This window comes from Hemitrygon akajei, chromosome 9 (genome assembly GCF_048418815.1).
Source record: "Hemitrygon akajei chromosome 9, sHemAka1.3, whole genome shotgun sequence".
Lineage (NCBI taxonomy): Eukaryota > Metazoa > Chordata > Chondrichthyes > Myliobatiformes > Dasyatidae > Hemitrygon > Hemitrygon akajei.
Genome location: NC_133132.1, coordinates 153,726,294 through 153,737,927, shown reverse-complemented (window position 1 = coordinate 153,737,927; position 11,634 = coordinate 153,726,294). Strand labels below are relative to the sequence as shown.

The following is an 11,634-nucleotide window of genomic DNA, read 5'->3' as shown; positions in this document are numbered from 1 at the left end:
GCAGAAGTATGAATCAGCCTTTACGTTCTTGTTTATTTAAATTACAGCATCAAACCGTGATGCACCCAATCAGAATAGTCTCAACACTGCATCTGCAAAAGTTTGTTGAAGGGTTCAGTGATTAGCCAAACCCCCTTAGCATCCTAAGAAAGTGAAAATACTGGTGCACTTTCCTTACGATTGCATCTACGTCTGCTGGGCCCAGGACAGGTCATCCGATATGTTGAAGCCTAGGAGTTTAAAGCTGCTGGCTCTTTCTCCAGCCAATTCCCCCGATGCAAACTGGCGCACGTTTACTCTCCTTCAGATCGATTTCTTAGTCTTGCAATGATCTTACAAAGTCTCTTTAGGACGATGTCATAGGTTGATTTGTTGATTATTAAGCTCCCAGATGAGTTAGGCCGAAACTTTTTCCCATTGCTGGGAAATGAAACATTTGTGAACTAGTTTGGTTATCTGATAACTCGAGGTCCACATCAGCAGAGGAGACCTTGGAGCATATATAAATGGATTTCAGACCACTGTGCGAAGACACCTAAAATGACTCGATTTACTTTAGCTTTTGAAACATTTGCCTTTGTGCTTCTAACTTCACTACTGACAAATAATCTTACTGCACATGGACAGAAGAGAGGGCGAGGAAACAGTAATTACCCACCACTTTGGGATGATGTCCCTGGTTCACTGGCTGGTTTCGTTAGCATCCGTAACAAAACTGTGATCAATCCTTGGAATTACCTCGAACGAATGGGGATGTATAAAATACTACTGAGTGTCACCGCTAAGTACATGAGTAATTTTGGACCCAGCAACACTGGAAATGTCTTATGGGGACTGCCTCTGCAACATGGCTGGCAGTTTATTACAGGTATGAGATTAATTGCATGTGCACTTGTGCCAAATTCATGTTTTTTTCTAATTTCTCTAATTATATAAAACAACAGATTGCTAAATATTTTCAATCGACTTCATGAAAATTTATTTCATTCCCTATAGCATGCAGCACTTTTGCTAAGCTAAGCCAATTAATCCCAGCACTGCCACGGGGACAGAGCAACAAAATTAAAGTGCTAGCAAAGTAAGAATTTCTATTGTAAAGCACGACAAATTGAAATACAGATCTGAGATGTCACTGTACATAGATATTGGATGAAAATATGTGTAGAGTACTTCGTGTAGTCAAAAGGGATCCTCACAGGGAGGGGGGAAATGGACAGGGAGTTCCTGCACACTTTGTAACAAGAGATTACAAGGTCGAATTTAAAATGCTGGAGGAACTCAGCAGGTCAGGCAGCATCCGTGGAGAGGAATAAACAGTCCTTCATCAGGACTGGAAAGGAAGAGGGAAGAAGCCAGAATAAGAAGGTGGGTGGGAGGGAGGAAGAGAACAAGCTGGCAGGTGATAGGTGAAACCGGGTGAGGAAGGAAGGAGAAATCTCTTTTTTTTTGTGGTTGGATGGTTGGATGGAGAAAAAGGCATTGATGGAAGTGGTCCTCTAATCTATGTCGGGTCTCATTGATGTAGATCAAGCTGCACCAGGAGCTCTGGAGATGTTAGTGGACCCCGAGAGACTTGCAGTGGCATTGCCTCAACTGGAAGGACTGCTTGAGGCCCTGAATGTTGGTGAGGGATGAGGTGTAGGGGCAAGTGGAGCACTTGTCTCACTTGCAGGGATAAGTGCTGGGGGAAGATCAGTGGGGAGTGTTGTTGCATAAGCAAAGTCAACAGGGAGAAGTACTGATGGATGTGAAGCATTCTCTTATTCAACAAAATGAGATACAGCTGGTATCATATGAAGACCCTTCCAGAAGAAGAAGGTTTGCTTGACCCAACACTGTATGACATTTTATATGCTAAGTTCAAAGAACAATTCAGGCTGAAGATCGAAGAATAATTCTATATTTACAATACTTCCTTAGAAGTACATACCACCCTCACACCTCTCTCTTTGCATTCACATGAGAGACACCCAAGTAATGAATTTAATCAGCATTGTCTGGTCTTCCAATTAACTGCTGTGTCTTTCAATTAACTGTCGTTCATGGCTCTTAGGAACCCATTGTTCAGAGCTGCATTTTAGATTTAACCCACAGTTCATATTCGCATTGAGAAATTGCACTCGAACAGGCTGCTTCAGGAGTGGCCGAGGTACCAGGAACCAGCTCTTCAACATGCACCTAATAATGGAGAAAATGAGAGAGGTCAATACCACCCCCCCCCCCCCCCCCTGTACATCTGCTTCATAGACTACTCAAAAGCATTTCACTGTGTCAAATACACCAAACTGTGGACGACAATGATTCAACTGGGCGTGGCACCACACTTAGTGGCTCTTCTAGAAACGCTGTATGCTACGCAATCCTCCAGCCTTCGGACCACATCTGGCGAGACTGAATGGGAAAGGAGTCCGCCAAGGCTGCATCCTTTCTCCACACCTTTTTAACATCTACACTGAGGTGATCTTGAGACTGGCAATTCCAGACAACACTGGTATTAAAATAGGAGGAAGAACCGTCAGTAACTTGAGATACGCAGATGACACAGCCCTGATAGCCACAGCAGGAGAAGGCCTACAAGCACCACTCAATAATGTTGCAAAAGTCTCTGCTGAATTTGGATTGCTGATAAATGGCAAAAAGACCAAAGTTATAGTGATAAGTAAAACGGCAATTCAAGCTGACATCTACATCGGAAATGACAAGATCGAACAAGTGTCCTCTTTTATATACCTTGGTGCAGAACTAAATGACACAAACAAATGCAGCAAGGAAATAAGGCGAAGGCTAGCAATGGCATACACAAGCACTACCAAACTCTGGAACATCTGGAAAGATAGATCTCTGAGCACTGACGCCAAGATACATCTCCTCAAGAGTCTCATCTGGCCAGTAACCCTATATGGCTGTGATAAAAAGCAGCTGATGAAAAGAAGTTGGCAGCATTTGAGATGTGGACATGCAGGCGGATCCTCAGGGTATCATACGTTGAAAGGAGATCCAACAATTTCATCCTAGAAAAGACTGGCACAAAACCAATACTTCTGGAAACCATTAACCAAAGGAAACTTTGCTATTTTGGACACATTTCTAGAACTGATGACACACTGGAACGCACTGTGCTTGAAGGCAGAGTAGAAGGAAGCTGCTCCTGAGGCGGACAGAGGACAACCTGGATCAACAACGTCAAGAAGTGGACCTGCCTCACCGCCAAAGATGCAGGAGGTTGGACTGCAGACAGATCGCAGTGGAAGAAAGTGGTCACCGAGGCTCTGGCCGAGTATGGCACATGATGATGATGATTCGCATCCCAAGACTGGTGACTGAAGTCAGTTGCTGAAGTTATTTGCTATATGTGCTAACCCCTCTAACAGGGAGGAAACATAGAAACATAGAAAATAGGTGCAGGAGTAGGCCATTCAGCCCTTCGAGCCTGCAGCGCCATTCAGTATGATCATGGCTGATCATCCAACTCAGAACCCTGTACCTGCTTTCTCTCCATACCCCCTGATCCCTTTAGCCACAAGGGCCATATCTAACTTCCTCTTAAATATAGCCAATGAACCAGCCTCAACTGTTTCCTGTGGCAGAGAATTCCACAGATTCACCACTCTCTGTGTGAAGAAGTTTTTCCTCATCTCGGTCCTAAAAGGCTTCCCCATTATCCTTAAACTGTGACCCCTCGTTCTGGACTTCCCAAACATCGGAACCAATCTTCCTGCATCTAGCCTGTCCAATCCCTTTAGAATTTTATACATTTCAATAAGATCCCCCCTCAATCTTCTAAATTCCAGTGAGTATAAGCCTAGTCGATCCAGTCTTTCTTCATATGAAAGTCCTGCCATCCCAGGAATCAATCTGGGGAACCTTCTTTGTACTCCCTCTATGGCAAGAATGTCTTTCCTCAGATTAGGGGACCACATCTGCACACAATACTCTAGGTGCGGTCTCACCAAGGCCTTGTACCACTGCAGTAGAACCTCCCTGCTCCTGTACTCAAATCCTTTTGCTATGAATGCCAACATACCATTTGCCTTTTTCACCGCCTGCTGTACCTGCATGCCCACCTTCAAAGACTGGTGTACAATGACACCCAGGTCTCACTGCACCTCCCCTTTTCCTAATCGGCCACCGTTCAGATAATAATCTGTTTTCCTGTTCTTGCAACCAAAGTGGATAACCTCACATTTATCCACATTAAATTGCATCTGCCATAAACTTGCCCACTCACCTAACCTATCCAAGTCACCCTGCATCCTCTTAGCATCCTCCTCACAGCTAACACCGCCACCCAGCTTTGCGTCATCCGCAAACTTGGAGATGCTGCATTTAATTTCCTCGTCTAAATCATTAATATATATTGTAAACAACTGGGGTCCCAGCACTGAGCCTTGCGGTACCCCACTAGTCATTGCCTGCCATTCTGAAAAGGTCCCGTTTACTCCCACTTTTTGCTTCCTGTCTGCCAACCAATTCTCTATCCACATCAATACCATACCCCCAATACTGTGTGCTTTAAGTTTGCACACTAATCTCCTGTGTGGGACCTTGTCAAAAGCCTTTTGAAAATCTAAATATACCACATCCACTGGCTCTCCCCTATCCACTCTACTGGTTACATCTTCAAAAAATTCTATAAGATTCGTCAGACATGATTTTCCTTTCAGAAATCCATGCTGACTTTGTCCGATGATTTCACCTCTTTCCAAAGGTGCTGTTGTCACATCTTTGATAACCGACTCAAGCATTTTCCCCACCACCGATGTCAGACTAACTGGTCTATAATTCCCCAGTTTTTCTCTCTCTCCTTTTTTAAAAAGTGGGGTTACATTAGCCACCCTCCAATCCTCAGGAACTAAACCAGAATCTAAAGAGTTTTGAAAAATTATCACTAATGCATCCACTATTTCTTGGGCTACTTCCTTAAGCACTCTGGGATGCAGATCATCTGGCCCTGGGGATTTATCTGCCTTTAATCCCTTCAATTTACCTAACACCACTTCCCTACTAACATGTATTTCCCTCAGTTCCTCCATCTCACTAGACTCTCGGTCCCCTACTATTTCCAGAAGATTATTTATGTCCTCCTTAGTGAAGACTGAACCAAAGTAGTTATTCAATTGGTCTGCCATATCCTTGTTCCCTATGATCAATTCACCTCTTTCTGACTGTAAGGGACCTATATTTGTCTTGACCAATCTTTTTCTTTTCACATATCTATAAAAGCTTTTACAGTCAGTTTTTATGTTCCCTGCCAGCTTTCTCTCATAATCTTTTTTCCCTTTCCTAATTAAGCCCTTTGTCCTCCTCTGCTGGTCTCTGAATTTCTCCCAGTCCTCAGGTGTGCCGCTTTTTTTTGCTAATTTATATGTTTCTTCTTTGGACTTGATACTATCCCTAATTACCCTTGTCAGCCATGGTTGCACTACCTTCCATGGTTTATTCTTTTGCCAATCTGGGATGAACAATTGTTGTAGTTCATCCATGCGATCTTTAAATGCTTGCCATTGCATATCCACCATCAACCCTTTAAGTATCATTTGCCAGTCTATCTTAGCTAATTCTCATACCTTCAAAGTTACCCTTCTTTAAGTTCAGGACCTTTGTTTCTGAATTAACTATGTCACTCTCCATCTTAATGAAGAATTCCACCATATTATGGTCACTCTTACCCAAGGGGCCTCGCACGACAAGATTGCTAACTAACCCTTCCTCATTGCTCAATACCCAATCTAGAATGGCCTGCTCTCTAGTTGGTTCCTCGACATGTTGGTACAGAAAACCATCCCACATACATTCCAAGAAATCCTCTTCCTCAGCACCCTTACCAATTTGGTTCACCCAATCTATATGTAGATTGAAGTCACCCATTATAACTACTGTTCCTTTATTGCATGCATTTCTAATTTCCTGTTTAATGCCATCCCCAACCTCACTACTACTGTTAGGTGGTCTGTACACAACTCCCACCAGCGTTTTCTGCCCCTTAGTGTTATGCAGCTCTACCCATATCGATTCCACATCCTCCAGGCTAATGTCTTTCCTTTCTATTGTGTTAATCTCCTCTCGAACCAGCAATGCTACCCCACCTTCTTTTCTTTCCTGTCTATCCCTCCTGAATATTGAATATCCCTGGATGTTCAGCTCCCATCCTTGGTCACCCTGGAGCCATGTCTCTGTGATCCCAACTATATCATATTCATTAATAACTATCTGCACATTCAATTCATCCACCTTGTTACAAATGCTCCTCCCATTGACACACAAAGCCTTCAGGCTTGTTTTTACAACACTCTTAGCCCTTATACAATTATGTCGAAAAGTGGCCCTTTTTGCTTTTTGCCCTGGATTTGCCTACCTGCCACTTTTACTTTTCGCCTTACTACTTTTTGCTTCTACCCTCATTTTACACCCCTCTGTCTCCCTGCACTTGTTCCCATCCCCCTGCCACATTAGTTTAAAGCCTCCTGAACAGCAGTAGCAAACGCACCCCCAGGACATTGGTTCCAGTCCAGCCCAGGTGCAGACCGTCCTGTTTATACCGGTCCCACCTCCCCCAGAACTGGTTCCAATGCCCCAGAAATTTGAATCCCTCCCCCTTGCACCATTTTTCAAGCCACGTATTCATCTGAAATATCCTCCTATTTCCACTCTGACTAGCACGTGGCACTGGTAGTAATCCAGAGATTATTACCTTTGTGGTCCTACTTTTTAGTTTATCTCCTAACCCCCTAAATTCACCTTGTAGGACCTCATCCCGTTTTTTACCTATATCGTTGGTACCACGACCACTGGCTGTTCACCCTCCCAATCCAGAATGTCCTGCAGCTGCTCAGAGACATCCTTGACCCTTGCACCAGGGAGGCAACATACCATCCTGGAGTCTCGTTTGCGGCCACAGAAACTCCTATCTATTCCCCTTACAATCGAATCCCCTATCACTATAGCTCTCCAACTCCTTTTCCTTCCCTCCTGTGCTGCAGAGCCACCCATGGTGCAATGAACTCAGCTGCTGCTGCCTTCCCCTCATGAGACATCTCCCCCAACAGTATCCAAAACAGTATATCTGTTTAGGATGGAGATGACCTCAGGGGACTCCTGCACTACCTGCCTACTGCTATGCTGTCTAGTGGCCACCCCTTCCCTTTCTGCCTGTGTAGCCTTTACCTGCGGTGTGGCCAACTCACTGAACGTGCTATTCACGACTTTCTCAGCATCTTGGATGCTCCAGTATGAATCCAATCGCAGCTCCAGACGCTTAATGCTGTCTGCCAGCAGCTGCAGCTGGACACACTTCCTGCACACATAGTCGTCAGGGACACTGGAAGTATTCCTGATTTCCCACATGCTGCAGGATGAACAAACCACCGGGCCGATCTCAGCTGCTATGACCTACCCAATACTTGCCTCAACTTTTGAAACTTTCTCCTTTTAAAGGAACTTACCCGGCCTTACCTCACTTGGAGTGAAGCTCGTCCTCTGCTTCTGCTCGCCAAAGCCTCTCGAGACAAAGCCTTCCTACTCTGTCTCCCACTACTCCGTCGCCCGCTACAACGTTGCCCGCTCCGTCTAACAGTTCTCGTTAAATACACCCGCTGCCTCACGGTTCGACTTACACGCGCTTGCACAGTCGTGCCCCCGTTAAACTGCCGGAGGAACACAGCCAGTGACCTACATGAGTTTATCCATATTCTGCTTTAGCACCTCCTTGGGTATCACTAATTATAATTATGAGCTAGAGTTTATCTGGCCACCTTTTTGAACCTTTTGCACAGGGCTCTGGGCAAGGAAGCAGTTTAGTTATTTAAATCTACGTCTTAAAAATGCGTTTGCCTTATCGTTATAATCTTCAATGAATAAATCATTTGTATGATTGTTCAGTTATTTTAAAGCTTATTTACTGTTGAATATCTGTCATATTATACTAGGTAGGTTAGCAGACCCATCCAACGACTCATCCTGCGGCCAAAGGTTTGGTGACCCACTGTGCATCTCTACAAGAAGCTGGTGGTCTTGTAAGTAACATACTTCTGTTGACTGCTTTAGCAAATGTGCATGGAAGAATCAAATATTCTATGATGCTTATACAGTCATTAGATGATTTCATATTAAAATATGATTCTGAGTAGCTGCATTGCAAGGATTAATTCAAAATGTGCGACATGATTCTGTGATTCCATGGCTCTTGGACAATATGTCACTTTTAAACTGTGCTGAGTTGTTGATTCAGAATAATTCTGATTGGTCCAGTATTTGTTGGATGAACTCCCAAACAGTTTGCATCCTCTGATACCCAAAGAGGTGCTGAAGCAAAGCGTGGGATTGTCGGTGTACAAGTAGAAATTAATACTCCATTGTGCTCCCGAAGAACACCACGTACTCTATAATGATTAAAACCAAATCGATGTCCTGGCATTAACCTCAGCCCCAGATGTTGGATTCAGGCATGATGATAGCACATAAACGTGAGAAAGTCAGCAGATGCTGGAAATCCACAGCAACACACACAAAATGCTGGAGTCAGGCAGCATCTATGGAAATGAATAAGCAGTCAAAGTTTCAGGCTGAGACCTTCTTCAGGACTGGAAATGAATAAAAAAAGTAAGGGAAGGGGAAGGAGGATAGCTAGAACGTGATAGGTGAACCAGGTGGGTGAGAAAGATAGCGGGCTAGAGAGGAAGGAATCTGATCGAAGAGAGTGGACCATAGGAGAATGGTAACATAACCTGCTGTCTCAATATTCTCAATGTGGTAAGGGCCTCCGTTGGTCAAAGTTGACCATGGAGATTGTGTCCTAGCTGTCTAGATATGCAAGTCTGGCCAGTACGATATGGAGAGCAAGCTGTTGCCCATGTAGCAAGCTCCCCGTTCCATGCATCTGATGAACCCAAGGGAACGGCAGAGACCGATACAGTTTGGTACCAGAAACATCATGGGAGTTGCCAGTCAACATTGAACTCAATGTAGGACTGCCTTAGGGACTCCAGCTCTGGATTTTTCCCTCAGGGCTTACTCCCGAAGCTTTCCTCATAAGAGGTTATAGCCACAGCTTTGAGATCAGAGCTTTCCTTCTCCTAGATTAGCTGTCAACCATGGGTAACGATCCCCAGCTGCCCGAAGCGACTGGTTTTAAGGTGGCAGTAACCCTCCCTCCCCCTTGCCCCTTCTCCTGTCAGTAGAAATGGTTCCCCAGGCTTAGTAGCTAAACCACACATGAAGGCCAGGAGCTGAACTTGGTTGTCAGAAGCTCTTTGAGGTGCATGCCATCTGGAGCATTTAATAGGTAGAGGGAGCTTGTCCCCATTACCACCCTCCAGTTATAACAACATTAAGGAACTATATTGTCTGTAATCTTTGGATATTGGTAGGCCATTTAGATCAGAGTTGAGGAAAAACTTTTTCACCCAGAGAGTTGTGGATCTATGGAATGCTCTGCCTCAGAAGGCAGTGGAGGCCAATTCTCTGGATGCTTTCAAGAAAGAGTTAGATAGAGCTCTTAAAGATAGCGGAGTCAAGGGATATGGGGAGAGGGCAGGAACGGGGTGCTGATTGTGGACGATCAGCCATGATCACATTGAATGGCGGTGCTGGCTCGAAGGGCCAAATGGCCTACTCCTGCACCTATTGTCTATTGTCTATGCTGAATGAGAGAGTCATCCCACAGCTCAAGGTGATACTTTCAGCCTATGCTTGAATCTGCATCACTATCATCCACTAATAGAAACAACCTGCTGGGCGGAGTGGAAGGAATTCACACTGGGAGTTCTCAGTAAGGTTATTGGAATGCCAAGAGGTTTCATGGCATAAGTTCAAAGGTAAGGGAGCCTCCTGGTGAATAGGTACCTCCTACTACCTTTGTTCAGCTGACAAATCAGTACTCATCCATGTTGAACATCACTTGGAAGAAGCATTAATGTCAGCAAAACCACAGAATGTGCCCAGCGTGGTTTCAGTAGCATCATTAATGAGCAGACTGTCCAAGTCCTAAAGGATGCAGCTCTCAGTTTGGGTCTGCGTCTGATCAGTGAGGAAACCACTGATCCTACAAGTCCTTCTCTTGCCCAATGCGCCAGATCTAACTGCTGTCCACAACTGCAGTGGTAGGAATGGTTCCTATACAGTCTGTATTCATACAAAGGGAATTGTCAGTTGTGTTGGGTGACCTTGGTGAGTGAGATGAATTGCGGGTTGTCAGGAGCAGTCGATTTGTATTTTAACACAACCTGTAATCTTGTGGCATCTCCCTCACTAGTCAAGTCAAAGATCAACACTGCCTAAATTATGAATGTGATAAAAATGGCCAGAACCAATGGGAATGCAGTTAAGTATGTGGTGGGACCTTGGTGAAGCTCCAATTGGAGTACAATGGGTGTGTTAAATGTCAGAAACAGCATCCTGTAGACTGGCCACAAGAGATCCTGAAGATGCTGGAATTGGAGAGCAACGCACACAAAATGCTGGAGGAACTCAGCAGCAGCTATGGAGAGGAATAAACAGTCGATGCTTTGGACAAAGACCTTTTATCAGGTCTATAGACTGGAAGCATGCAAGCAAATGACTAGATCAAAACTCTGCATATCCTCCACACCCACTTGTGAATGAGAGTGGATAACTAAACTAATTAGCTACTAATCAAGCACAGTTACATGAACACCCTCAAAGATAGTGGAGCCCAGCCCATTATAACTGCATGCAAACATTTTCAGACAGAAGTGCTGAACACATGCAAAAAGGTTCAAGTTAAGTACTTGTAATTAGAGTGTACACAAGTGCCAAGTAATGTCCATCTCCAACACGTAAGAGTATATAACTAATCCACTTGAAATTTCACACCTTTCTGCCTGCCGTTAACACCCTGCAGGTTACCGTTGATCAGAAACTGAACCGGTTACTCACACAAATACACTGGCTTCAGGGGTGGTTGAAATGCACCTTGCTCCACATACAATCCAGTTACCACCCACTGTGCTGCAGTGAATACCCACTTAGCGGCCACGGTTGTAAATACTTCCCACTGTGCTATTTCACATTATGAGGGGACGGCTGCAGACTGAAAGCTGGAATGTATGTATGATCTTACAACAGAATTGCTACCCACGTGACATAGACTACAATAGGAATGAAACAACATCAGACGTCTAACTCGCATCTCCGCAAAACAGATTGTTTACTCCCATTTGAAGGAAGGACTACAAGTGCCTGGTGGGCAAAGGAAACACTTCAAAGATAACAACAAAAGGAGAGACTGAACAACCAGAAGACCCAACCACTTACCTCAGCCACCACTTACTCTTCCCACACTGCACGTGGATCCTGGATCAGTCTCTACAAACACCTGAGGACCCACCAATAGACAACCCCTTAGGAGAACATCATACTTGACTCGAGAGATTGCACTACTACTTTATTAATTACATGCTTGGCTGCTGCAGCAGGCGTAGAGGTGATTCAAAATGGCAGAACTGGGGCGAGGCAGAGTCAAAGTGGCGGTACCCAGGCCCAGGAGTGAGGAACAAGCAGAGTTTTGGCTGAATTGAACACAGGGCCAAATTGAAAAAGCCAGGTATGGGCCGAATAGAGGCAGTGAGCTCCAGGCCCGAGAACATAGCTAAGTGGAAGGGGCAGGGTCCGAGAGCA

The 11,634-nt window shown here is 44.7% G+C and overlaps 1 protein-coding gene across 1 annotated transcript in view; it reads left to right on the top strand.

Annotated features, from left to right (window-relative positions):
- The first annotated feature begins 365 nt into the window (after window positions 1-365).
- The window catches only part of LOC140732837 (protein LEG1 homolog), a 37,310-nt gene continuing 26,041 nt past the window's right edge, over window positions 366-11,634 (top strand). The window contains exons 1-2 of the mRNA XM_073055472.1: window positions 366-868; window positions 7,926-8,012. Of these exons, the coding sequence (XP_072911573.1) occupies window positions 541-868; window positions 7,926-8,012 (415 nt within the window). The 5' untranslated portion in view covers window positions 366-540. The remainder of the gene's footprint in view (window positions 869-7,925; window positions 8,013-11,634) is intronic.